This window comes from Mirounga leonina, unplaced genomic scaffold (genome assembly GCF_011800145.1).
Source record: "Mirounga leonina isolate KUSES-001 unplaced genomic scaffold, KU_Mleo_1.0 Mir_170, whole genome shotgun sequence".
Lineage (NCBI taxonomy): Eukaryota > Metazoa > Chordata > Mammalia > Carnivora > Phocidae > Mirounga > Mirounga leonina.
In genome coordinates this window covers 3,404,830-3,429,769 of record NW_023270433.1, presented here as the reverse complement: position 1 = coordinate 3,429,769, position 24,940 = coordinate 3,404,830, and the positions used below count along the sequence as shown (strand labels likewise).

Below are 24,940 nucleotides of genomic sequence, written 5' to 3'. Positions count from 1 at the left end.
GTCCCTTTAAATCCGAAATCCCGCGCAGGCGCCAGGTCTCGCGATCTCCGGTGTCGCCTACATATTACCCACAATTCCCTTTTCTTTCTCTCTCCTCCGGCGACCCAAGATGGTGAGTGGTCCTGCGGCTCGTCGTGTTGGCGCTGGGTCCGGCTTCAATCCGCTGCCATCCTCTTCGGGGCGTGGCCGTGCGGGGATCCCTCCACCGCCCGGCGCTAGGGGGGAGCCCCGCGGGGCCTGGCAGGGAGGCATCAGGCCGGGTGTGATACTGGAGGCTGCGTCCGGCAGTGCGGGGAGGGGGGCCCGGGCCGGGGGAGCGCGGCGCCGCAATGCGGGGCTCGGAACGCCGGGCCGAGGGTCTGCCGCGCCGTGGGGGCTGCCCCAGGGGCCTCGGGCGAGGGGTTCAGCGCCAGCTGTACGCCGGGCCCTTGAGGGGCGCGCAGTTCCGGGCCGGGGCCGCTCCGGCTCGGCCCTTGCGCGGCGTCGCGGACGAACGTGGCCGCGTGGCTGCCGGGGCTCGTGCAGAGGGTGCGGGGGGTGTTTGGTGCCTGGGCGCCAGGCTCACTGACGTAGACGTGGGCGGCCGCCGGGCTCGCTGCTGGGCCACCCGGACGTCGGCAGCCAGCCCGGCCTCGGGGACGGGAGGACCTGGTCTAACCGGGTTCCTTCTCGCGCAGCCGAAAGGGAAGAAGGCGAAGGGGAAGAAGGTGGCCCCGGCCCCTGCTGTCGTGAAGAAGCAGGAGGCCAAGAAGGTGGTCAACCCCCTGTTCGAGAAGAGGCCCAAGAATTTTGGCATCGGTGGGTAAGGTGGGGGACGCGAGAACGTGGTGTTACTTCCAGAGAGCAGCGCTGGCTACCGAGCAGAGGACCGTGTCCTGTGCTTACTAGCAGCTTCTGGTGGGTCTGGAGTCGGAGCTGCGCGGACGGGAGTCCCATTTTCCATTTTCTGCTCCTCCCTGCGCTTTTGGGGGGGGGGTGCGTGCGCGGGGTGTGGCCACCTGAGCGCCACTCTGCTTCTGCTCAGATACTGGTACTCAGCCTGGCCCTGGGAGCCACGCTCAGAGCAGAGGCCCTTGGCCCACTGTGCTGACGGACAGCTTGGCTGCTCCCGGATGAGGGGCAGGTATCGGGGTCTCCCTGCGATCCCAGGTGTTTGTGTGCAGATGATGTGAAAGAATATTTGCTATCTGAGAGATGGTGATGACGCTTGAAACCACCAAGATCGCTGATGCACCTGCACCCTCCGAATGGCACCAAACTCGGACTCCATGGGGGTTTGAGCCTCACTCACGGTGTTGCCCTTAACTTCTCAGGACAGGACATCCAGCCCAAAAGGGACCTCACCCGCTTTGTCAAATGGCCCCGCTACATCCGGTTGCAGCGGCAAAGGGCTATTCTCTATAAACGTCTAAAAGTGCCTCCCGCGATTAACCAGTTCACCCAGGCCCTGGACCGCCAGACAGGTGAGGTTCCAAGGCACAAAACCAGCATCCGAGAAGGGGTTTCTTGGGCCAGGACGACGTTACCGTCTTTACTCTGATGGTACTACATTTGCAGTGTTTTCTGGGGGCGGTGGGGGTTTTCGAATAAATTGAATTATTAAAATTGAGGACATCATGTCTAATTTCCAGAACATGAAGGTGGCTTGGCCGAAGAGGTCACGTACGTGTTGGGGGATGTCTTGGACTACTTTCAGGGCAGTGAGCTAGCATTGCGTCGAGTGGCACAGACCAGAGCTTAAAACAAGCCTAAACTGACAATGATTCTTGCAGCTACTCAACTGCTTAAGCTGGCCCACAAGTACAGACCAGAGACAAAGCAGGAGAAGAAGCAGAGATTGTTGGCCCGGGCCGAGAAGAAAGCTGCGGGCAAAGGGGATGTCCCCACTAAGAGGCCACCTGTCCTTCGAGCTGGTGAGTGGGCCCCTCCTCACAGAGGGCAAGTGGTGGGACAGGCTGTTGGCAATGATGCATGAATTTCTTCACCTGGAATCACTGTGAAGAGTAAAATCGAGCTTTTTAACCCTGAGTCACAGCTGGGCCCCGAGGAGAGCTGCTTTTGTGAACCAAGCAGCCCCTGCGGACTGCTCACACAAATTGGTTGTGTGTCCTAGGGGTTAACACTGTCACCACCTTGGTGGAAAACAAGAAGGCTCAGCTGGTAGTGATTGCACATGATGTGGATCCCATTGAGGTACGTCTTCCTCATTTTTAAGCATTGATTGTTAAATTGGGTCTTAACGTCCGTGCCGGGACAGTTAAAGCTAGATGTTGAGTATGGCGTGTTAGGCCAAAGCGGGGAGATAGCTTTTCGTTGAGGACGGTACTGACAGGTGATCCAGTTGATAGCCATTGTGATGATGGGGATTTCTTACTGAATTAAACCTTGAAGTGGGAGTACATGAGCTTTTTAATCCTGAGCAATTGCTACTGAGTTAGCTTTTACATTCCTGCTTTTGGTCGAAATATACTCTAGAGCTAATGTTGTATTCCAGCTGGTGGTTTTCCTGCCTGCCCTGTGTCGTAAGATGGGGGTTCCCTACTGCATTATCAAGGGGAAGGCCAGGCTGGGGCGTCTGGTGCACAGGAAGACCTGCACCAGCGTCGCCTTCACACAGGTCAACTCGTAAGTATGCAAGGTGGCCCCCAACGCCCAGCAGTCAGTAGGGGTGAGCCACCCCCTCCCCCAGTCCTTAATCCCTCAGGATTTTCCTTAAAGACCAAACGCCATACCTTAAAGGAATACGTTTATCTGAATCTTTGCCAATGATGGTTAACGAATTTCTTCACCTGAATAAGCCATGTGGTCATATTGTATCTGAGGCAAAGGGTTTGGTTGGGTCTAACAGTGAGCCCGTCCCTGCTTTCTGGAAAGGTAACCGAGAAGCTAATGACCCCCATTTCCCCCCTGCCTTTTTAGGGAAGACAAAGGAGCTCTGGCAAAGCTGGTGGAAGCCATCAGGACCAATTACAATGACAGATACGATGAGGTAAGCCGTAGCTTGACACACAACACTGTCGGGTACATTGAACCTTTCATCAGGGGACTGGCTGGCCTGGTTCCTCCTGAGCAGTCCTACTTGATGAAGGACTTGGAGCAGCCAAGTAGAAGAGCACATGGGCTGACCTAGTTTTGAGAGCCTTGGAGGAGGCCACACTGACCCCTCTCTGTCGTTGCAGATCCGCCGCCACTGGGGAGGCAACGTCCTGGGTCCGAAGTCTGTGGCTCGCATTGCCAAGCTGGAAAAGGCAAAGGCTAAAGAACTGGCCACCAAACTGGGCTGAGTGGATGCTGCTGAATTTTCTGTACATAAAAGTAATAAAACGTTGTCTTTCAGCCAGTGTCAGTTGGCGTTTGGGGTTGAATATAATTGATCTCCTGTCAGTTTGGGATGGCGACAAAGTGTTTTTCAAACCCAGGGTCTGTGCTGGGCACAGGGCAGGAGGTGTGGGTTGACCTGTTCTGAACAAGCAGCCTCAACCACTCAGTCGCACGTCATACTTGAACATGCTGACAAAGCTTGGATTTTATGATCAAGACCGTTAACTAGCACAGGCAGAATGGCAGGCAGACGACAACAGGTGTGTAAGATTTATTCATACCAATAGTACCTGATCCTATATAAAAACAAAGCTTGGAAATCCGTGACTCCTGATTTATTGTGGTCCTTCCGCTCATTAGTTAATCTCACACACCAGGACTCCGACGTAGGAATTTCTTAAACCACAGGTAGGATGTAGCTGCACAGAGTCCATACCTTGGGTTGAAGAGAACAGTCAGCGTTTGGAAGGGGAAGACTTGGGAGCAGCTAGAGACTGGGACTTACCAGGTAATGATGTACTGCATGTGCTCATTCCTCAGAGTGACTCGGGTTTGCCCTCCAATGGGTCCCCCGGGGACTGTGCTCTCTGCAGAGACAGTGGGCTCAGTGTCCACAATCACTGTGTGTCTCCCTACAGCACTTTGGCCAGCTGTTTCCTTGGGGCCTTCCAGAGCTCTTGCATGGCCAAAATTCAGTGAGGCCTTTTTTTTTTTTTTAACCTGTAACCAGCCCCATGTTGCCTCCTTCCCTTAGTACTTGGCAGACATCCACACTCCTCCCACACATGCTAAAATATAAGCAGTAGCAAGTACTAAAAACGTCAGGGCTGAGAGGAAGGTAGAACCAGGTGTTTGCAAAAGCTACGTGCTCCTCTGGGGCGGGCTGGTCACAACGTACGGAAGTCCGCATCAATGAAGATGGGGTCTGCGCCCGTGAGCCTGGCCATGGCCTCCAGGTCCCGGTAATGCCAGTGGTTCCTTTCGGGATTGTTCTCTGGGACAAAGGGCTTCCTAGTTTCTGTCAGCCTCACCATCCCAACTAGGTCTACTTCTCCCTTGATCTAGAAAGGAAAACGAGATTGCTCTTCAGGGCCTGGTTTCTAGAGAGCCCTGCTCACAAGGGAGGGTTCACACCCCTTACCTGGCCTTTCTGCCGTGTATCAGGATTCACCTTCTTCCTGGGGACAAACCCTCTATTTACCAGGATGGTGATTCTGGAGTAAAAGGAGGATGCTCTTTCAGGTGCGGAAGGGAGTAACAGAAGTATGCTCTTTGAGGTGGGGAAGGGTTTTGGAATAAAGATTATCACTGGTTGTCCGTGGGAAGGGTTTAAAACCGGGAGGCAGCTGCAGGTGTGCCACGGGGAAGGTCCTCCTTTCTCCTGGCCGGGTCTTGATTGGCAGGGCCATCAACTCTGAGGACAGACCTCCAGGGTCCCTGGTAACAGCCCCCATCTCTGCTTCCCTCTGTGTGCCTCACCCACGGCCAGAGTTCAGCTACCCAGTTAACTTTCCCAGTTAACTGCAGCAGCTGCCTTGTGTACCTGCCTCCAGTATCCTCTTGGGGTGGCGGGGAGACCCTCCCAGACCTATAGCTGGGAAGTTGCTCTAGCTGATTTTGCAATGCCCCCTTGCTGGACAGGTCATTTCCTCTCCCCGTATTGCCCTTCCCATCTCCCGACTCCAGGCGTGGCCCAAGTAGTCCCCTCGGAATCCTTCCCTAACCCCACCCCACCCCCTCCAGGCAGAGCTGGGGGTGCCTTTCCTTTCTCTCGACTTCCTCTCACTAGCCCCTCCTCATGCCGCACCACAACCATTTAATGTGTTGGCCACGAGACAACTCCAGAGGGTTGATTTCATTCACCTCTCCGGAAAGCTCCACGCACAGGAATCATTCAGTAAGAAGTGAAATGAACTGGCTTAACAATATCAGAAGTACAAATTCCAAGGAATTGAACCTTTCTGGGTATCTTGGATTTGCCCAAGGTTGGTGCTTCGCTGCATGTTCTACTCACCCCAGGTCAGTGCAGTGGAAGGGGGTGATGACGTAGGCACCACTCTCGGGTGAGGAAGAGAGACGGCCAGCCTCCTGGGCCTCCCGGGCAGGGTCCACCATGGTCCGAGGCATCATGTACAGCTCCTTGGAGTGGTCAAAGTGCCCTCTGACCTTCACTGGCCTGTACTCCAGACTTTTCAGTTCCATTGGGCTATATGGGAGTGGGGACAAGTGAGGCTGCGGCCAAGCAAGGTTTGGCAGGAACTTCAAACCCTTCCGGGGCTGCACATCACAAATACGGCACACATGTTTGCTCCCCTGAACGGAAAGCTTTGTTGACCCTATCTATCCCTCGAAGTGCCTCAAAATGAGTAGAGGCTGTAGAATCACTTAGGGCACTTTTTCAAGATAATGCTCTCATGTCAAGACATGACATGAAGGTGCACTCTGCCCTCATGCACCAGGTAAGAATTACTGCTATAGGGGCCCATAAGCACTGGGGGGGACCCCTCAGGTACAACACATCTGAAAGAAAAGTAAAACTCAGCATCAGTGATACTCTTCTAAGCATGTCAGGCAGCTTCCCAAGGGTGATCAGGAAGCCAATAGGACAACTGATTTTGAAGGCTCCCATCTGAGGGTCAGGACTACAAGCAGAAGCCAGGCCCTGCTGCTGACCTCAAGTGAGACCAGTCCCAGGTGGGCAGCCACACACTCACTCAACTGGCAGGGGGATGGGCTCAGCCGCAACTCTAGACTCCAGCTCTGCTATCAGCTTCAGCTTCCACTTTCGACGCTGGACCTATGGAAACAGTGCGAACTCGAGAGGATGGCAACAAGGTCAAAAGCTCAGAGCCACCAGAGCTAGAAGCCTGTCTTTACCTGCCACGTCCCCAGGCCAAAGGCAGTCACAGGAATGAGAAGCAGGAACCACTGGAAGAAGGAGTCGTCCTGCACTTTTGTGGCAGGTGCCTCGGCTGCAGAACTGCCACACCTGCTTGGCCTCCAGGCCAAACCTAGGAGGTTTTACAACACAGGCATGGGGTCAGAAGCCCTGGACAATTAGAAGTGGAGCAGTCAACTCCTCAAGGAGACGCCACCTTTACTGCCGGAGACTGAACAGACCACAGCCTGTGTCCGGCCCAGCTCCTAAACCAGGGCCGGCTCGTGGCACACTCAGTGGATGTTTACTGACTGAATAAACAAGACCTAGGGCTTAGTCCCGGCTCTGCCACCAACCGCCCACCCGGGGTAACCACCTCATGCCTTTTACACAAGCACACTCTGCGATGTATTCCACACCCGCGCAGAGACAGAACCGGGATAAACTCGGGATATTGGCTCAAAGAGCTCTTCCAACAGCTTGTTTTCCACTCTCATTGATGCGAATATGGAAGAGAATACACAAAAATACGCTTTAGCTGTGGGAGTGTGAGTCTCATGAAATCAGAGCATCCCGGGCCTTGCGGACGGCGAAAAAGCAGGCCCGGAGCGGGCGCACAAAGCACCCCTCCTTCTCGCACAGCGCTCCCCTCCGCCGTACGCGCACGCGCCCCCTGCAAGCCGTGGGTCCCAGACACCCGGCTTTCAGTCTTGGGCTGGCCCCCCCTCAGCCCGGGCAGGTGCCGGGAACTGAGCACTTCGGTGCCAAGCGGGGGGCGGGAGCGCGGGCCGCTCTTCCCGGGCGCCCAGGGCGCACGCGAGCGAGTCCTCACCTGGCCTTAGGGGGACCGCAAGGACGCCCCTCCTGACCGCGCGCGGCGGGCCCTGCGGAGACGGGGGCAGCGGCTGAGCTCGGCCAAGCCGGGGCCCCCCAGCCCACCCGACATGTCCCCGCGCCGCGCTCACCGCCGCCGGCCCCGCGGCCCGCAGCCCCAGCCACCGCACGACCGCCGCCATACCCCGCCGGCACTGCTTCCGGGCCCGGAGGCATCTGCTTCCGGGGCGCCGCCGAGCCCCGCCCCCGCCCGGCCCACGCGGCGCGAGCGGCGCGGGCTTCCGGCTCCGCGAGCGGCCGGGCCATGGCCGAGCTGCCGGCCGGCGTGTGCGCTTTCCTGCGCGAGCACCCGAGTCTGCGGCTCGAGCCCGGCGCCCGCAAGGTCCGCGGGGCCGGCGGGGGAGGCGCGGGCGGCGCTCGGTGGCCCCCGGGCCCCCCTGACCCCCTCGCCCGCCCTCCGGCCCGCAGGTGACATGCGTCCTCACCGGCCACGAGCTGCCCTGCCGGCTGCCCGAGCTCCAGCTCTACACCCGCGGCAAGAAATACCGGCGGCTGGTCCGCGCCGCCCCGGCCTTCGACTACGCGGAGTTCGAGCCGCATATCGTGCCCAGCACCAAGAACCCGTACGTGCGCGGGGCCACTGCAGGCAGGGTCCCGAGTGGGGACGGGTCCGAGCCCACCCGTTCCCGCTGGGTGCGCGCTCCTCGAGGCCCCGGAGCCCAGCTTCGTGCGTGTGGGATAGGCTCCTCCCTGGTGCCCGTTTGGTGTTTGTAAGGCTAAGGTTGGTCGCCCGGGCTCGTCTGCTTCAGAGGGGAGCTGGAGGGCTTGCGCTTTGTCACCTAAGGTTCTGAATGGGGTCAGTTTCACGTACTTGAAGAGAGCTGTGGTGTAGCTGAACGTGTGTGGTCGACAGCGGCTGAAGGGCAGAGGGCGAGGGTGGGTGCTCCCGTTCATCCAGCGCCTTGCCGGGCCTCGTTTCCCGCGTGCATTCGCTGGTGCGGGAGCCCTGGGCTGAGGCTGGCCAGGCCTGCGTCCCAGGCAAACGTCGAGAGCTCACAGCCCGCCTGGATCAGTGTTTCTCCACCCCAGGTGCAGTGTGGAATTGCTTCTGGAGCTTTTAAGACTTGCTGCCCAGGCCACCTCGTCCACCTCTGCTGTCAGATGCAGCCGCGGTGGAGGGCCCCCGATGTCGATCCCCGGGAGTGTCCCTGCTGACTGAGGTTTCCCTGTCCCCTAGACACCAGCTGTTCTGCAGACTCACCCTGCGGCACATCAACAAGTCCCCAGGGCACGTGCTGAGGCACACCCAGGGCCGGCGGTACCAGAGAGCTCTGTGTGAATGTAAGTAGCCACGGGCGGACACGGCCTGCCTCACTTCACAGGTATTTGGGGGCCTGCCTGCCCCTTCTCCAGGATGAGTGCCCCTTAAGGGCACAAGTGGTGTCTCAGTCACCCTTGGGCAGCAGCTGGTGGTGCAGTGGGCTCCGAGGTCACCACAGGCTAGGGAGAGGGCCGCAAGGAGGCCCCGGGGAGGCCGAGTTTCTGGGCTGAGACTTTAGTTACGTGGGGAGTAGAGGCAAGGATTCAGGCAAGGTCAGAGGCAGAGGAACACTTGGCTGCAGGAGCTCCTGAAGGACGGCCACTGTACCACCGTGCAAGGTGGGGTCAGCAGGGTAGGTGGGGGCAAGAACACAGAGGGCCTTGGAGGTCAGGACCACGTGAAGTGGGGAGGCATTGAGAGGACTGAAGCAGGGCCTGGCACGTCACTGTGTGTGTCAGGATCACTGTGGCTCAGGGGAGGGGGGGCGGGAAGGAGTGGAAGAGGGGACGCTCAGTGGCTGTGCAGTCAGGTGAGGTGACCGTGGCTGGGGTGACCAGGTGTTGGCAGGGAAGATGTGCACAGGGTAGGATCAGTAGGTGAGGGAGTGAGGGAGGGGAAGAAGTCAGCTGGGACCCCCGAATTCCTGGTTTAGGAGAGTGGCATCTGGATGACAGGCTTCGTGGGAAAATGAAATGTTCCTGCCAGCGTGTGTCAGGGAGGGTGGCCACTGACAACAGGGGCCAGCACTCAGATGATGCACGCCACTGACACAGAGGTGGCATTTGCGTCCACGGAGCCAGGGAAGAAGGGACAGGGTCAGGCCTGAGCATGGAAGGAGCCCCAGGAGGGAGGGAGCAGCCAGGTGGAGTGGTGTCGGGGGTAGAGGTTTCGAGAGTGGTAGACTCTTCTCAAATGTTCCTGAAGGGAAGGTGAGGGGAGGACCAGATGAGGCAGTCAGGGGGGCTGAGGGAGGGAAACACAGGCAGGATGAGGAAGAGGACTCTGAAGGCTGTTTCCCCAAGAAGAAATGAGGCCGTCTTCACTTAAGGGCAATAGTGAGGGTTGAGAATAGGGATCCCACACAGGTGCAGAGCCTGAGGGCTGCTTGGTGTGGGCGGCAAAGGGAGAACTGGGTTACTCCATGAGCAAAAGAGTCATCTTAACGCTGGTGTGTGTGGCTCACAGGACCAGTGACCAGGAGGAGCCAGAGCCTGGCAGCCAGGGAGCCTGGCTGGGGATGCGGAGAGGGGACACCGGGTGCAGGGTCCAGTGGCCAGGAGGCCATGTGCGACCACGGAGTGGGTGGCAGAGATGACGCAGAGGATAGGACCTTGGAGGTGGGCAGAAGCAGGCAATGACATCAGAGACCAGGGCCCAGTCCCCCTTCTCCCTCCTCCTGAGGGGGCTGCACTGGACAGGAGAGCCATGCCCACACAGGGCAGGTTTCAAAAGCAGGCCTTTCGGTGCCACCCTGCTCGTCGGGGCTCAGTCTGCATCTGCCACGCTAAGCGCCTGGCCTCTCCAAGTCCTCTGTACACGGGAGTATGGCTCCAGCGTGGAGGCCTCATCTCGGTGCCTCTGCTCTGGGCCAAGGGCCCGACTCCCACTGAGCCCCGCCATCCAGTGTGGGGGCCCAGCCGGCATGCCTGAGGCTTCCTGGAGCCAGGCTAGGGCTGGGGGTTCAGTGCTCGAGGCCCAGCACACCCCTGCATCTTCTCACTCCACGGCCGGCACCCCTGCTGGCCTCCTTCCTCTCCTGGTAGGAACTGGTCCAGTTTTTACCCAGCAGAGTAGGGTACAGGGCCCTGGTGGAGCTTGGCTCTGCACCGGGGGACTGCGGGGCAGACCCAGAACCAGGCAGTGTGCTGGCCTGTCCCCCAGATGAGAAGTGTCAGAAGCAGGGCGTGGATTACGTGCCTGCCTGCCTCCTGCACAAGAGGAGGAGGAGAGAGGACCAGATGGACGGCGCCCGGCCGCCTCACCCGAGCGAGGCCTTCTGGGAACCCGCATCTAGCGAGGACGATGGCACAGCCGCGAGTGACAGTGACGACAGTATGAAAGACCTGTACCCACGTAAGCGGGAGTGCCCCCTCACCCCCCTTACCATGGGTGTAGGTCCTGGCTGCCTGCTAGGACCCTCTAGACCCATCCCTCTGTCCCTCCCACCGCGGGTCCTCAGGTCCTGGGCCCTGGCTGGCCGCTCCCCGCTCAGCCCTGAGCAGACCACGAGCCTAACCTGAACCGGCCCATCCCTCCATTCCTTCCAGCCGAGCTGTTTACCAGAAAGGACCTGGGAGGGACTGAGCCTGGGGACAGCACCGATGACTTTTTGACAGAAGAGGAGGGCAAGAAGCCAAGGCGTGCTGCAGAGAAGGGCCCTGGGGCCAGAGAGGAGACTGAAGTGGCCCGGGCGCTGGTCCGCAAGCGCGGGAAGGTGAGGGGCAGCTTCCTCTGGTGGTAGTTTGCCGTCTCCTTTACAAAACGTTAAAAAGAACCTTGTTTTTGCAAATGAAATACCAAGCTAACAGTTAAGTAAATAGGAGCCAAGGCCGCTCTGCCCTGATGAGGGTGGGATCCTTTCCGGTTTGAGGCTCCACGGACAGGTTCTGAGGGCTGCCGAGTGCAGCAGGGAGCCCGTGGGGGACTTGTTTCCAGACACGGCCCGTTGCCATGAGGCAGTGACCAAGGTTCCGTCGTCCTGGGTAGCTGAGCAGGGCCGGGGCTCAAGGAGGTCCAGGCCTCTTGTGAGGCTGGGGACATGGGGAGCCGGCCTATCTCCGCGGGTGGGCGGGGTACCCCTTCCTCTCAGGCGGGGAAGCCTCACGAGCTGGAACCCTCTGTTCATGTTCCAGAAGCAGGTGAGCTCATCGAAGAAGTTCAAAAGTCATCATCGTAAAGCTAAGAGCTTCAGCTCTTTTAAACAGTCCGGTTAATAAACGGCCGCGGAGAGAGCACGTGTTGAAAGCTTTTCGAGAATCCTTCACACGCTTGACCCCTGTGGTGCTTTTCAAGCCGCCTGCGGTGCATCCTCTTGGCTGCTGGGGTGTCCCAGGGCCTTCTCCCTCCACTCCGCGTTTGCTGCCCCCAAGGGTGGGGCTGGGGGTTGGTCCCCATCCCCAGGAAGCAGCAGGGACCCCAAGGGAAGAGTTCTGGCTGGATGTGGCTTGTAAGTGCTCCTCAGCGAAGCCTAGAGGGTTTGTCGGGCTTGCTCGGCGTCCAAGGAGAGGCCTGGCCAGGCCCCACCCCAGCTGGACAACACCAGAGGATCACACTACATACAACAAATGCCATTATTTATTTAGATGTTTCCAAAAATCAAAACGTTTTCAAACACAACTAAGATATAAAATACAGCATAAAATGAGATTTATACCTATTTCCCACATAAAGCAAAAAATTTTTCAGAAATTGTTTTGCCAAAGCCAATTGATAGATGGTATTTTTCTTTCCTCCCTGCAAAGGCATCTACCCCGTCTCAGGCACTGGCCTGCTCAGGGTGGAGGAGGCCAGAATAACCTCTGGCACGGAGGGTGACCTCTGACCACACCCCTCAGCCTCCTGGGGTCAACCTGTTTCTACAAACCAACAAAGGCCTTGTGAGCACAGGGCCGAGAAGGACCCGTACCCTGTCGAAAACGGTACAGAGGAACAGACTTGGCCAAGTGTCCTTTGAGAGGACTGCTGTGCTGACGGGGAAGGGGGTGCACCAAGCAATGGCCCTACCAAGGTGGAAACACGGAGTCAGAAACCACCCTTTGTGTGGTGAGCATCCTAGTGCTGGGAAGTAGAAAAGCCCTCTGTCCGTAAGCCATTGCTTCATCTTCGAAAGGCCAGAGGGGTATACAAGTGAGCCGTGGGCGAGGGTTTAGGAACATGTGGGATGAGCCTCCACAGGGGCTGGGGCATGGGCACGAGATCCCGCCCTCAGGCTTGGTGGGTCCAGGCTGCAGAGCCAGGTAAGGTTCTAAGAGCACTGGGGGGCAAAAGTGGGGCAGCTTCCCCACCTCACGCTGGCTCTGGTCTGGCTGGTAGATGTGGATCCTGGCTCAGGACTGAACCCCAGCATCCCCAGGGGTGACCCTCAGGCCTGCACATCTAACTGATGAGCCAGGAGAAAAGACAAGCTTCAGGCAGTCCTCGTTCGAGTTTGGTCAGCCTGCCCCCAAGCGGGTCTGGGGGAGGACCGGGGAGAGGCACCAAGATGCCCCACTCTCCCCTCATGGCGTCCACTACGGCCCCACGAGCGGAGAAGAGCAACAGGCGCTCATACCCCCAAGAAGAGAAACGCAGTGTAAGGCAATGTTAGAAAACTTTAAATACAGGATTAAGATCCAATCGGTAAGGCATCACAAATTGTAAAAAGTAATTTGGGCTGCATTCAGCATAGCAAATAGACAATCAGAGCAAGCGACAGCCTCGTGAGGATGGTACATCGCGGCTGCACAGCCTGGGAAGAATCCCTCCAGCCGGAGAACCAGGCGGGGCGCTCAGCCGGGTCAGAGCTGTGCCCAGGCCTTCAGCAGAGGCTCTGTGTAAAGGTCGGGGGTGAGGTAACTGGTCTAGAGCCCGCTTTGTTGCTGCCCTGCCCCACGCGGCTGCCACTCAGCCCACGCCCCTCACATGGGAGCCAAGCTGCAGACGTGTGGCCAGGGTCGGAGCGTGGGTCCCTGCAGAGGACTTGGGAGCGCCTCCGTCCCCACCTTCAGCCACTAAAGCTCCCGGGGGTTTGCCCTCTCAAACCTCGGCCCCAGTCTGAAGCGGTTTTCTGATGAGTGACTTCCACTGTGGACAGTGGCCGCAGGCACCCCTCCAGTGCAGCGTCATTCTTTGGGTTTGGGTCTCTCTAAATGCCGTCACTGGCCCCGCAAGTATTACAGTGCGGGGCAGGACCAACTCGGAGCCGTGGGGGTGGTTTAAAACCAGGACTTGGACAGTGTGTTTTGATGTTGGGCTGGGCTATCCCGAATCCTTTCATTTTAGTTAAAAACGTAAACTGAAAAAATAATAAGAGGGAGACTGCTTTGAAGGATACACAAATGTATCTGCTCACAGTACAGCTTGAGGCCCCCACCCGCGAACCAGAAACAAAATAGGAAGTGAGGCCCCAGCCAAGCCAGCCACTCGCTCCGAGAAGCCGAGGCCTTGCCTTGGTGAGGGGGTGGGGGTAGATACTGCCATCCAGCCGGCCAGCTCCGAGGGTCAGATACTAGGTGTGAGTCCAGAGCAAATTTAGCCATCAATTTTCAGGTGTCTGCAAATAAACTCTCAAAACATCTGTGCCTTTACCAGGAGGGGAGGGAAGAGGGTACATAAATGCTGGCAGTTTTGTCAAATCCGCCCCAAACCAGTCCTCGATGGCCACGGGTCTCAGCCAGGCAGGGAAGGGGTCTGTTACCACTCTTTCTTCTTCTCATCCATGGAGACGCCCCCAGGACCCAGGGCCACCACCAGGAGCAAGCCTCCGATCACCGACATGGTCTGGAAGAAGTCGTACTTCAGGAAGTCGTGCATGGGCTTATAGACAGGAATGGTCCAGAAGGCGTTGAAATACACGTTGATGGCAAACAGCCAGACGACAAGAGTCAAAGCGGCCAGCTTGGTTTTAAAACCAACGGCCACTAAAATCATCAGAGCTGTGCCCACGATGTTCTGGAGAATCTACATAGGTTGGAAGGTGAGAAATACCAAAGAAGAAAAAAAAAAAAGGGTGAGGAAGAAGAGACATACCCTGTTTATAACAGGCAAGTTCCAACTGCCCTTGTCACTGTGGTAGGTGTCGGTGACGTCACAGAGGGGCATGCATTCGAGTGAGCGGTACCGGCGGGGGGCGGGGGGCGGTATATACAGCATCGCTCCAAAGCACGAGCAGTCGGGGCGAGGGTAAAGGAAAGCCTCCTCTGAATGGGCTGTGATTTACCAGGACACACCCGGGTCTGAGCCTGTGGGCCTGCAAGCCATCAAGATACTCCCCAGTGCTTCTCAGAACCGGGCTCCCCCCTCTCGGGAACCTCTCCCAGTCAGGGCACCCAGCGGGCTCTAAAGATGTGCGCTGTAAGCTCCTGGGAACAGGACCGAACCGGCAGCTCTGCAGTCAACACCCGGCACGCACACAGTACGTGACAGAAGTGTGAGCAGCGGGCAAGGGAAGAAGTAGTCTGTAAAGAGCCTGGGTCGGCAGCTGGGCGGTCAGCATGCCAGGCAGCGGGTCCCCCAGTGAGGTCAGGGAGATTCTCGACTTCATTTGTCCGCTCTGAGCCCACAAGAGCTTGCGGGTTTTTATTCCTTTTAATAGGATCAAAGGTTTGCTTCCTTTGAACCAACTCGTTCCAACATCATTCCAACAGCCCCTCGATTAGGCTTAGTACACAACCAGAGAAGGGGGTGGGGAGCAGCACCCCTTCCACAGACAGGAGACCTGACCCATTTAAGCAAACAGGAACACTCACCGAGAAGAAGCTGGCGTCAAAGTGAAGGAGGGTCATGAACATCAAGACCAGCAAAACCCTGCCTCCGAGCTGCATGTACTGTTTGGGAGAGCTCTCGCGCATGGTGGGAACGCCTGCGAACATGCTCTTCCCTTCGGAACGGGACTCCGCTAGGAGCAGCAACAAGCCTCCTCCCAGGGCCAGATTCCTGAGAAGAGACACACCAGGTGAGTCACTAAGGCTCATCGGGCACGACACATGCCCATCCGACCAGGTCGGGAGATCCTGGCGGGAGCACAGGAAAGGCCCTTAGGTCCCTCTCTCCAAACCACACCAGACCAGCTGGGTGACTGCCTTACACCTGCAAAGGCCTTCCACAGCTGAGGACAGACGCGTCTGTTCTGCCGAGCAGTGACCGGAGCCTGAACGCACTCGGGCCACCCCAGCCCTGGCTCTGCAGTCAACCGGCACCGCGAGCAAAGCGCGGTCATTCTGTCCCTCCTTCCCTCCCTCGGGAACACACGACTGGGAGAGATGGCTTCGTGCGCCCCTGTGCTCGGGATCAGGGGGGAGCCTCTGCCAACACCCCCTACAGACTTAAGCACACTTGGACCCGAAGAAGTTCACTCCCACTGCTAGCTCCTGAGTCGAGAGACACGGAAAGGAAGCTCACCGTGTGGAGCACACGTACCTCATCAAAAACTTCAAGTCCCATAGGATGCTGTAAGCAATCGTCTGGAGGGAACAGAGAACAGAGACAAACTGGAGTCTCAGCATTTTCAAACCATTCGGACTTCTATGGAATTAACTGCAGTAGGCAATTTCTCCAACGTAAGTGTGAGTGTAAGATACACAAACGGTTTAGGACCCCAGGACGGCTCCAAGTTCAACAACCTGGCTCAGCATTTCTCAGGGCGTGCTCACCAGCCCGGGCCTGCTTAACAAGCGCCTGCTCACCGGCGTTGGGCCCAAGGTGGGCTGGAGCGCGGCAGCTGAGGGCACCGGTCGGTCCGCGTGCTATATGTTACACAGCTCATGCGGCTAGCTGGGCCTTACTTAGGAGGTAAAATGGTAAGATCATGTCTTGGCTGTAGCCAACCTTGTGATTTGTCCTCCTGTCAAAGGAAACTCAGGAAGGTGGCAAAACGGTGGCTACCCAGAGCTTGGCACCTTCTCAGGGCACCATCCTCTCCCGCTCCCCTGAGCTTGCTTTGAGCAAAATCCAGTGACTTCTCAGAAAAGAAAAGGAGGTCCAGGCAGAGGGCTCAAGGGGGGAATGAAGCTGAATCCCCAGAAATGCCTTTTTGCAGAAGCTCTGCTCCAAGCACAGCAAGGAAGAGAGAGACCCGGATGGCGCGTCCCGTGTACCTGTAGGGCTATGATCCCGAAGAGCCCGAAGCAGGCGTACTGCACGAAGTTCCTGCTCAGCACCAGGATGCAGCCAGCTGGAAAGGAGAAGGGCAAGGCTCAGGGGGCTGTGGGCGAGTGCCGGGCGAAGAGACGCCACCGGGTCCCTGGCCACCTCACCTGAGCCCCGTGCAGCAGCAGCCCCAATGCCCACCCCAAGGAAAAGGCAACTTCCAGGAGAATTGGTGAGAGGCACAGACCACACACGAGTCAACTGGACCTTACTTATCAGAAACACCATTCTAGAAAGTGGATCCCTTGCTCCAGAGAATGGGCCCGTTTCCAGAGTGGGTGGTCCATCAGAAACTCTGCTCTGGAGAGCTTCGGGACAGCCTGAAAAGCGCAGGCCCCTTTCCTGCCCCACAAGGTACAAGGGAGGGGGGCTGCCACCAGAAGGCAGTGGCCGGGAGCAGAAGACCTGAGGCCCACGTGAGCTGCATCCCGGCCTAGCGCTCACCCTTTCCCGACAGCCTGGGTTCTGACGGCTCTGGCTCCTATCCGTGCCCCCCCCAGATCCCCCGCATGTCCCACTCCAGGTGCTTGAAACCGGGACCAAGTCATCTGTAGCAAGCAGAGCACCCACCCGGGGGCCCACTGCCGGGGAAGGAGGGGAGGGAGAGGTCGGCCGTCCCAGGAAAGCCCCGGAGACATGCTCTGCCCCGCCCGTCCCGCGCTTCGGGGCCACTCACTCAGCTGCCCGAGCAGGTTGAGGAGCACGAAGGCGGAGGCCAGCGCGTAGCCGCAGCCCCACGTGGTGTCAATGTAGTCGCGCTGCTCGCCCCACTGGAACCACATGCGGACGCCGTCCTCCAGGAACGTGCTGATCAGGCAGAGGCGCGCCACGTGGGGCAGGTACTGCTTGGTGACTCGGAGGAACTGCGGGCCACAGAAACCCAGCTGAGGCGGCCGCGGGACGGACGCTGGACGCCAGGGCGCGCAGGGACCCTCAGCACCTCTCCCTGCACTACCCTGCGGGTCTGCAGGTGCCACCGGCCTGTCTGGCTCAGACCCCCGGGGCGACGGCTACGGCGCCCTTCTGGGATTCCCTGTCGTCTCAGTACCCGTGTGTAGACGGCAACAACGCACGGCATGCATGCTCAGGCGAGGGCCTTGGTGAGTTAGGATCACTGCGTGACAAGGCCCCGCGAGCTCACTAGGGGGCAGCCTCCCCACCTGCGCCCCCGGGCGTCTGCATCGAGTCAATCTCTATTGTGGGCTCTATCATGGGCCGTCCTGCACCGAAGGGTGGTGAGCGGCATCCCTGGCCTCTGCCCACCAGATGCCGTTAGCAGCCCCCCTCCAATTGTGACAACCCAAAATGCCTCCAGACAGTGCCACGTGTCCCTTGGTGGGGGGACAAAATTGCCCCCACTCCTTTGAGAACTTCTTCTACAAATGGGCAAACTGAACCCCACAGGGGAGAGGGGCTCGCTCAGTGCCGCACTGACCCCACGCTGCCGGGCTGAGGCTTGACCTGGCCTCCTGGTCACACACGGCTGGGCCCGGGCCTCCCAGCACCCCCGACGAAGCTCAGACCGCCTCTAGACTGAAGAGAGGCATGCACGCTCTTGAGACGGCAGGCCGCTTCGGTGGCAGCCAGGGTCCCAGGCCTCGAGGGCCCCTCAGTTGACCCAGCGGTAAGCTCCCGCGTCTACACTTGGCCAGAACCTGCGGAGCAGTCCCGCGTGCATGTCTCGGCGCCTCCCGGGGCCCGCACCGGACAGAAGGTGGGCCACTGTGCGCGAGCACTGGGAGTGCACACGTGGGACTGTGCAGCTCACCTCCACAGCCCTTCGAGTCCGACAGAGACACACAAAGGGACGAACAGCTGTGTCAACAGCAGCAAAATTCAAGTTGGGAAAATCGCTGGCAAACATCAAGCAGAGAGAAAACACACTTAGAACTTCCTCCTGCGCCGCCGCGAGGTGGACCATTAACAACAGCATAGTTAGGAAACAAACACGCGAGCTGAATCGGGGCACCAATGTCCCTCAGGTCCCGGCAGCCACTTTCTTTCCAACCTCGAAACGAAGTGCAAAGGGAAACCCCACCACACACGGTAACAGCCGCTCTCGGAGGGCTGGGACCCACCCAGTGACGCGTCAGGTAGCAGAGTCTAAAGGGCATCTGTGGGTCTGGCCCCCACAAAGGGACGGTCAAATGACCACCACAGCCCCTCTCAGAGCTGATGAAACCTTACTGGCACCAACGAAGGTGTATCTAGTATCTAAGAGCGTCTCTTAATTGTTGTGTTTTGAAAAGCTGCTTTCAAGTTCTAGAAACAGCTGATGCTCTCAGCCGCGGGTAACGAGCCTCTGGCTGTTTCGATCAACCCTTAGTTGGCCAACTTTGGCTCGGTCCGCAGAGAAGCCTCCCCTCCCCGCCTCCACCTGGGCCACAGCAGACAGGTCACGGGGGAGGAGTGGGGGGATTACAGGCAGCTGTCCTTTCTCTTCAGATCTGCTGAGCTTGATTGAGCCCCAAGGTGGCGCTTCTGCAAACGCTTGCTCAGCCCTTGACCGCAGAGGTCACCTGAGAGACAGACGCCTGGACAATGAACCAGGTGCATCGGTGAAGACGAGGCTCGGTGTGAGCGCCGCCAGCCCGTGCCCTGTGGCCGTGGACAAGCCAAATCACTTCTGGAGGCCGGGGAACGGTTATGCTATCCTACAAAGCGAGGACAGCTGGGTTAGTGGTTGCTAAGACTCCAACTTGAAGAAGCAGAGGAGAAAAGGGAAGGAGAAAGAACCTTGTTTAGAAAGAGAGGCCTCGAATGCCCCTGTGAACTCGGGGGCCTACGTAGAGCACACATAAGACGTACGTACACTTGGTGTCCACACACCCCCGCATCAGACCAGGAGGGACAGGGACAGCGGACGCCACCAACCCTGCCACTTCTGCCTCAAGGCCCCCAAATGTTTTCATAAGGCCCGGCAACAATCAACGGTGGTATCGCTCCCAGTCCAGTCCGTGGAGACACACAGACTGCGGCCACGGCGGGACTCCGGGGGAGGCTGAGCCCAAAAGGCAGGCAGACAGACATCGGCGGGGTGCTGAGCTGCCCCGAACTGAGCTGAGAGGCGCTCCTGTGCTCCCCAGTGAGGAGCAAACAAGCCCGCACCCTTGGGCCTCATTCGGAGCCCCCTCCCCGTAAGCACCCCCATTTAACACACGCACTGCTCTGCAGCATGGCCCAAGGGACACAGGTAGTGTTTAAAAGTCTCCGTGAGGAGTCTGTACTCCTAATTTGAGTGTCTGGGTCAACAGGATTAAAGAGCAACGGGGAGACTCCTCCCTTCCCCATGAGACATGCTGAGGAGACAGCTCTGGGCTTAGGGGAAAAAATGCCAAAATTCAGGTTATCTGTGCTGTGAACTAAGCATATATCTCATTTTCAAAATCAGATGCGGTCTAGGCTTAGGGCTGACTATATTTTGTAAGTCAGGCTGCTCCAGACCCTTTTTTTTTTTTTTTTAAGGTTCAGTGACTCACACGTGTGCAAGGTTCTTGGAGATGCCTGTGAAAAGCCAGCCCCACAGACAGAGAGCGCGTGCACAAGCAGGGGGAGCAGCAGGCTGAGGCAGACTGAGGCAGAGGGAGAAGTGCTCCCGGCTGAGCAGGGATCCCGATGTGGGACTTGATCCCAGGACTCTGGGATCATGACCTGAGCCAAAGGCAGATACCTAACCAACTGAGCCACCCAGGCGCCCCTAAACATAGGTTTTTTTCTTCCATGTTCAGTCCAAACAGGTGCTTATTAGAGGCTCGCTGGTTTAAAAGAGGCTCTGGAAGGGTGCCTGGATGGCTCAGTCGGTTAAACGTCTGCGTTTGGTTCAGGTCATGGGTGCTGGGATCAAGTCCCGCATCAGGATCCCTGCTCAGCCGGGAGCCTGCTTCTCCCTCTCCCTCTGCCTGCTGCTGCCCCCTGCTTGTGCGCGCTCTCTCTCTCCGTCAAATCAATAAAAATCTTAAAAAAAAAAAAAAAAAAAAGGCTTAAAAAAGAAACACGAGGCCAGACCCAGTTTTACAGATTCCCTGAATGCATGTCGGTCACAACGGTTCAGACTTGGCCACCGAATCCACATCATGCATCTGTGGACAGCATCCCCTTGCCACAGCAGGGAAGAGCCCCTGAGTCAGTCAAGAGTGATACGGCTCATAAGCAGTGACAGCGTCTGAGGGACTCAGGCAATACAGAAAGCTGAGATTTCCGAGGGTTACTATTCTGGAGGGGATTTCAGAAACATATCCCGCCAGCGCCTTAACTCTGAGAACACAGTGATCACATCCCACAGCCACCTGCAGCCCCCGTGCAACACAGAGAACCCTACTTTCTCTGAGTATTCGCAACGGAAAGGACTGGAGGGAAACAGTGTGCAATTCTTGGTGGAGAACCCTGAGGAAGTGGAAAAGGGCGAGTCAGACCTTCTGATCGCCAGACCGGGGCTGCCCTTCTCAAGGGCCACCTCAAGCCTACACATCCCAGATAATTAGAATTTGTGGTTGGGTGACCTCCCTCCCATCAGGCTGAGTCAGGGCTGAAGCAAGAGTTCAGTGACTCACACGTGTGCATCCACCATGGCCCCAGAGCTCTCCCAGCAAGTTTCCTGGAGTGCTACTCTGTGGGTCCATGCTGCACCTCCAGGTACAGGAACAAGTCAGCAGGCCTGCAGATGGCCTGCCTTTCTGTACCAAAACCCCACGTGACTAAGAGCCTAACCAAAGGTGAGCAGCGACAGGTCACATGGAAGAGAACAGAGCTTGCTTCACTTTCCAGGAAAAGCCTCACTAACCACAGTCCCCCCACGTCTCCACCCCGCTCCCCAGAAGAGACAGGGTGGCTTTTCCTAACCTCCTAAGACGGGCAAGCAGGGAAGAATGAGCTCTCCCTGCCTTCTCCCCTCGCTCCTGATAGCAAAAGGCAGGAAGCCCTGGGAGGGAAGGGGGCACAGAGCAGAGGAACGGGAGGAAAGGATGCTCAGAACCCATCACCGTTCCCAGAGCTCTACTCACATCCAGCGGCCATCCACGCAGTTAACCCACAGCCCTAACACCTGTGCCCTACGTACGCCCCGGCACTGTTCTGTCGGGGCCATCCTACCTACCCAACACTTGACCAGAGGCCACGGGGAGCTCCTGGGGGTCAGAGCTCCCAGGACTGGCTCTCTCATGCCAAAGACAGGTAAAAACCAAAGGCCCCAATGGAGAGCAAGGCCCCATTCAGCTTATGTCACCTTGGTGATGAGCTGTCAGGCCGAACCCATTAGGTGCTAATACTCCTGTTTACTGGTGCAGATGTGCTGAATGGCAGCGAGCACCAGCTGCAGGACACAGAAGTCATTTTGGATTGCTGAGTTCATTGGTCTCTGGCTCCTTCCAGCCTGGTCTCAGATGGCTTCCGGATGCCTAGCGTCTGCAGAGGGCACGCTCAGCATTTTCTCTAGCGCCTGGCTTCCTAGGAGGAGGACACTGTCCCTGGCTGCCCGGGGCGAGGAGCCTGATGCCGGGGATGCAGCTCTGCAGGGGCCTGCCAGCCAGAACTAACCAGGCCGTTGACCCTGTGCTCTCACCTCTGCAGGCCTGAAGGAAAGGGTGCGGGACAGCCAAGAGGTGAGGAGCCCAGCCTTCGGCACTCAGAACTTCAGCCCACCGCGTGCCGTACAAGACCACCCTCCCCGCGGCTGAAGATGGAGGCACTGTGGCCAGCCTCACACGCTCCAGTAACACAGCACTAAGTATGGAGGACCTGGCCCAGAGTTAGTGTTTTGGGATTCTTGTCGTAACTCCTGGAGGAAACAAAGGCCTTTTTAGGTTCCCTCTCAGCAACCCAGACTTCCTGGCCCAATCCTGTCATTTGATTTTTGCTTTTGTTTTCTGAAGACAAGGTTAGAAAAAAACGGGTATGTCACGTTACCTGATCAGTGCCTCTGACATTTCCCCACTCCTTTCAAATGAAATCATTTTCAGTTTAAAAGCCTAGACTCCCAGCACCTTTATCATCAGCGGCTTCGTTTTAATATTATGTGGATAAATGTTAAAAACAAAAACGCCACGGCAGCTTGGCCAGATTTTGTCCACGGGAAGCTGTCACTTTGGATCTGCACTCTCATCTGCCCACATCCTCCTGCGTTGAGCCTGACTGTGGCAGAAGCCGCTCCTGACTCGTTTTGAAGTGCACGAGGGCTACTGCCCTCCTGAGTCCCCCACAAGGGGGCATGGAGGTGTCTTTGGACATCTGCTGCCACCAGCCAGGTGGGCCCTGGTGCTGATAAGCCGAAAGCGGGAGCCCGCGCTGCCTGACAGACACAGCGCTGGGCTGCTCTGGGTGCTGGGTTTGATGCAGTGTGCCCCTTTACAAGGCCAGTCCTTTTCCCTCTTTTTGTGCCAGAAGAACACCAGGCCTCAGAAGCTTGTCCTATGTGGCACCAGCCTCAAAGCGAGGTTGGAGTCTGGGTTTGCCCCCAGGGCCAGGCCCCAGGCCATTCCAGAAGCCCCAGCAGGCCCTGCCTTCCTTCCCAGCAGTAACTTGGTATAGGCAGACCCTGTGTCCCCCTCAAGGGCCTTTCCGGTTCCAAGATTCTGCTTCTTTTGTTTCAAACAAAATGCATGGAGAAAAAGAAGAGAAGATTACATAAAGAGATTTTGAACTTTTTTTTTTTCTTTCCTGTAGGGAAGTTTATCATTTGATCGTTGGCAGCAGCTGGGTTAGAGACATTTTAGCTAGATTTGGTTATGAAATGCACTTGCAAAATCAGGGTTCTCCAGACTGAAGAGTGAGTGTACAGAGCTCCCACAGTCCCCTTGCTGAAAGGCGCCATCTTCTTAGGGAGTTGCTACTTAGGGAAATGAAATCGGGTCACTAAAATCATGTCAATGAAAACTGACAGGGAAGGAAGACGTACTTGGTTGAGAGCTCTCGGTATGAATTGTTTTTGTGAAGGATACAATTTTTAAACTGTGTCTGTAAACACAGAATTGTGACCTTAGGAAAAACTATTTCTTCAAGTTGATATACTTTTTCTCCCCCAAATTGGTTTTAAAATACCAGCTCACAGGAAAGTGATGGAAGGAGAACCCAAGTAGCAGACCACACTAGGAAGATTCAGCCCTCGAGGGGAACAGTGGAAAATCTTGCTCACCCGTCCCTGATCAGAAAACACTCATTTATCTTTTTTTTTTTTTAAATCACACAAACGAATACAAGCCTTCCAATAAACCTAAGCTTCAGAGTTTGATTACTCAATACTACTTCCATAAAAATTAAAAATTTAACCTCACTACTAACTCTGGCCAAACCACAAGCACGTTAAGTGAACTAAGGAATGAAATGACAATTGGGCCAGACCCGAGTCGGCCTTGCAGGGATAAGGCTATTAACCCACAAACATAACGGAATACTTTTACAAGTAAAAGGACACTAAATGCTCAAGAGCTTAATCAAAAGAGGGTGGAAGCTCTGTTCTTTCCCCTTTCTAGGGTCTGATTCTGTCCAGCCGGTGTGTGTCAGCTGCCCTGCTTCAGCCTCCCTGCTGCTCAGAATGCCACCTGTACGCTCTGGAAGGGAAAAAAAAAAAAAACAAACCCAAGAAGATAGGCTTCCCCTTCCTCCCAGGTTTGTGTACAGATAGATACCCATTCAATTCAGTCCCAGGGCAGAGTCCAAACAGGGAGGGAAAATGCTGGGAGGGTCAGAGGGACCCCATGAGTCCAACACATCTGGGAAAGAGCAAAGAAAAAAGTGCTGAGGCGCTCTGTGGCTGGGGCACATACCAGGGCGCCCCCTCTCCTCTGGGAGGACCCCCAGGCCTCCAGGCTGACCAACCCCTGTTCAGAATCAGAGCTCCCCACCCCGCCCCCTAAGAGTGCCAGTGAAAGGGGAAGCGTGCAGGGACCACCCCGACAGTTCAAAAGGGAGAGGGCGCTCCCCGGTCGCCAGACCTGGCCCCAACCAGCGGCGCCCCCCAGGGCCCCGGCTCCTTTCTCAGGAGGGGGCGAGGCAGCCCCTCAACACCCCTCTCCCTCTGGGGGCGCCCAGGCCAGGTTCGGGGGGCTCGGCTCACCCACCTGGGTGCCGAAGCACGGGCCCGAGAACACACCCCGAGCCCCGGTGGGGAGGCGGCGCAAGGGCAGGCCGGGCCTGGAGGCCGGTCTGGGGGAGTCCGGGGCCAGGAAGCGCGACGAGCCCAGGAGGAATGCCCTGGTTGGGGGAGGGGGCGCGATCCTCCGGCGGGGTCGGGGAGAGGGGGTAAGTGGTGACACGGCCCAGACCTCGGGGCAGCCCTCCGGGTCGGGGGCCGGCTCTGGGGGCGGCCGAGGGCTCGGGGCCCGGGGGGGGCGCGGGAGGGGGGCTCCGGGCGGGGGCGGGGGCGGGAGGCCCGGCCGGGCTGCAGGCCGCACCTGGTCGGCGAAGTCCTCGGCCGTGCCCATCAGGTCGTTCTGGCCCATGGCGGCGGCGGGAGGCTCGGCTCGCTCAGCTCGCTCGCTCGTTCGGCGCTCGGCCCTTCGGCGCCCGCGCCCGCGCCCGCTGCGGCCTCCACAGGAAGTGCCCGGCGGCCGGCCTCGCTCCGCGTCCGCGGCTCCAGCGGCTGCCACGTAGGCCAAGCCTTAAAGGGGCCGCGCCGCCGGGCCCGCCCCGGCCGCGCCTTAAAGGGGCCGCGCGCCGCCCGCAGCCGCCCCGCCCGCCACGCTCGAGGCTCCGCCCGCCGCACTCCGGCCCCGCCCGCCGCGCTCCGGCCCCGCCCGCCGCGCTCCAGC

General features: G+C 57.9%; 5 protein-coding genes and 4 non-coding genes across 10 annotated transcripts in view; 7 read left to right on the top strand and 2 right to left on the bottom strand.

Annotated features, from left to right (window-relative positions):
* Positions 1-41: 41 nt before the first annotated feature.
* Positions 42-3,346, top strand: RPL7A (ribosomal protein L7a). Its single transcript, XM_035015514.1, has 8 exons — positions 42-112; positions 678-798; positions 1,314-1,463; positions 1,773-1,913; positions 2,114-2,193; positions 2,495-2,625; positions 2,920-2,989; positions 3,180-3,346. The coding sequence occupies exons 1-8, from the start codon at positions 110-112 to the stop codon at positions 3,282-3,284; spliced, it is 801 nt and encodes a 266-aa protein (XP_034871405.1). The 5' UTR covers positions 42-109; the 3' UTR covers positions 3,285-3,346.
* Positions 1,159-1,233, top strand: LOC118018242. The gene has a single exon (XR_004681332.1). It is a non-coding gene; the product is annotated as a small nucleolar RNA SNORD24 (small nucleolar RNA).
* Positions 1,960-2,033, top strand: LOC118018239. Its single transcript, XR_004681329.1, has one exon. It is a non-coding gene; the product is annotated as a small nucleolar RNA SNORD36 (small nucleolar RNA).
* Positions 2,352-2,424, top strand: LOC118018240. Its single transcript, XR_004681330.1, has one exon. It is a non-coding gene; the product is annotated as a small nucleolar RNA SNORD36 (small nucleolar RNA).
* LOC118018241 lies at positions 2,760-2,827 on the top strand. The gene has a single exon (XR_004681331.1). It is a non-coding gene; the product is annotated as a small nucleolar RNA SNORD36 (small nucleolar RNA).
* A 231-nt stretch (positions 3,347-3,577) lies between the features above and the next one.
* Positions 3,578-7,185, bottom strand: LOC118017550 (surfeit locus protein 1). 2 transcript variants are annotated; one of them, XM_035015516.1, is made up of 9 exons: positions 7,165-7,185; positions 7,032-7,083; positions 6,199-6,332; positions 6,036-6,118; positions 5,336-5,527; positions 4,463-4,535; positions 4,220-4,382; positions 3,827-3,908; positions 3,605-3,757 (listed from the first exon to the last, which is right to left on the bottom strand). In XM_035015516.1, the coding sequence occupies exons 5-9, from the start codon at positions 5,521-5,523 to the stop codon at positions 3,688-3,690; spliced, it is 576 nt and encodes a 191-aa protein (XP_034871407.1). In that variant the 5' UTR covers positions 5,524-5,527; positions 6,036-6,118; positions 6,199-6,332; positions 7,032-7,083; positions 7,165-7,185; the 3' UTR covers positions 3,605-3,687. The 2 variants fall into 2 exon arrangements, with proteins under 2 accessions (XP_034871408.1, XP_034871407.1); XM_035015517.1 differs by lacking the exons at positions 7,032-7,083; positions 7,165-7,185 and having other exon boundaries at positions 3,578-3,740; positions 6,199-6,304.
* A 101-nt stretch (positions 7,186-7,286) lies between these two features.
* On the top strand, positions 7,287-11,308 carry SURF2 (surfeit 2). Its single transcript, XM_035015513.1, has 6 exons — positions 7,287-7,415; positions 7,502-7,656; positions 8,271-8,374; positions 10,236-10,427; positions 10,622-10,788; positions 11,207-11,308. Exons 1-6 carry the CDS (start codon positions 7,338-7,340, stop codon positions 11,285-11,287), a joined length of 777 nt encoding a protein of 258 aa, XP_034871404.1. The 5' UTR covers positions 7,287-7,337; the 3' UTR covers positions 11,288-11,308.
* A 322-nt stretch (positions 11,309-11,630) lies between these two features.
* On the bottom strand, positions 11,631-24,772 carry SURF4 (surfeit 4). Its single transcript, XM_035015512.1, has 6 exons — positions 24,584-24,772; positions 16,876-17,062; positions 16,148-16,224; positions 15,471-15,514; positions 14,801-14,987; positions 11,631-14,012 (listed from the first exon to the last, which is right to left on the bottom strand). The coding sequence occupies exons 1-6, from the start codon at positions 24,629-24,631 to the stop codon at positions 13,746-13,748; spliced, it is 810 nt and encodes a 269-aa protein (XP_034871403.1). The 5' UTR covers positions 24,632-24,772; the 3' UTR covers positions 11,631-13,745.
* STKLD1 (serine/threonine kinase like domain containing 1) overlaps positions 24,630-24,940 on the top strand; it is a 22,274-nt gene continuing 21,963 nt past the window's right edge. The window contains exon 1 of the mRNA XM_035016574.1: positions 24,630-24,778. Within this exon, the coding sequence (XP_034872465.1) occupies positions 24,630-24,778 (149 nt within the window). The remainder of the gene's footprint in view (positions 24,779-24,940) is intronic.

What these genes read in the sequence shown, in the direction of transcription:
- SURF4 (XM_035015512.1), bottom strand. Translation starts at nt 24,631, where the DNA reads ATGGGCCAGAACGACCTGATGGGCACGGCCGAGGACTTCGCCGACCAG. An exon ending in TCGGGATCATAGCCCTACAG is followed by an intron (nt 15,515 to 16,147) that starts GTACACGGGACG and finishes TGTTCCCTCCAG; the next exon opens with ACGATTGCTTACAGCATCCT. An exon ending in TTGACGCCAGCTTCTTCTCG is followed by an intron (nt 14,013 to 14,800) that starts GTGAGTGTTCCT and finishes CAACCTATGTAG; the next exon opens with ATTCTCCAGAACATCGTGGG.
- RPL7A (XM_035015514.1), top strand. An exon ending in GGCCCTGGACCGCCAGACAG is followed by an intron (nt 1,464 to 1,772) that starts GTGAGGTTCCAA and finishes TGATTCTTGCAG; the next exon opens with CTACTCAACTGCTTAAGCTG. An exon ending in GCCACCTGTCCTTCGAGCTG is followed by an intron (nt 1,914 to 2,113) that starts GTGAGTGGGCCC and finishes TGTGTGTCCTAG; the next exon opens with GGGTTAACACTGTCACCACC.
- SURF2 (XM_035015513.1), top strand. Translation starts at nt 7,338, where the DNA reads ATGGCCGAGCTGCCGGCCGGCGTGTGCGCTTTCCTGCGCGAGCACCCG. An exon ending in GTGCCCAGCACCAAGAACCC is followed by an intron (nt 7,657 to 8,270) that starts GTACGTGCGCGG and finishes CCTGTCCCCTAG; the next exon opens with ACACCAGCTGTTCTGCAGAC. An exon ending in TATGAAAGACCTGTACCCAC is followed by an intron (nt 10,428 to 10,621) that starts GTAAGCGGGAGT and finishes CATTCCTTCCAG; the next exon opens with CCGAGCTGTTTACCAGAAAG.
- LOC118017550 (XM_035015516.1), bottom strand. Translation starts at nt 5,523, where the DNA reads ATGGAACTGAAAAGTCTGGAGTACAGGCCAGTGAAGGTCAGAGGGCAC. An exon ending in TTCCACTGCACTGACCTGGG is followed by an intron (nt 4,536 to 5,335) that starts GTGAGTAGAACA and finishes CTTTTACTCCAG; the next exon opens with AATCACCATCCTGGTAAATA. An exon ending in CTTCATTGATGCGGACTTCC is followed by an intron (nt 3,909 to 4,219) that starts GTACGTTGTGAC and finishes CTGTCTCTGCAG; the next exon opens with AGAGCACAGTCCCCGGGGGA.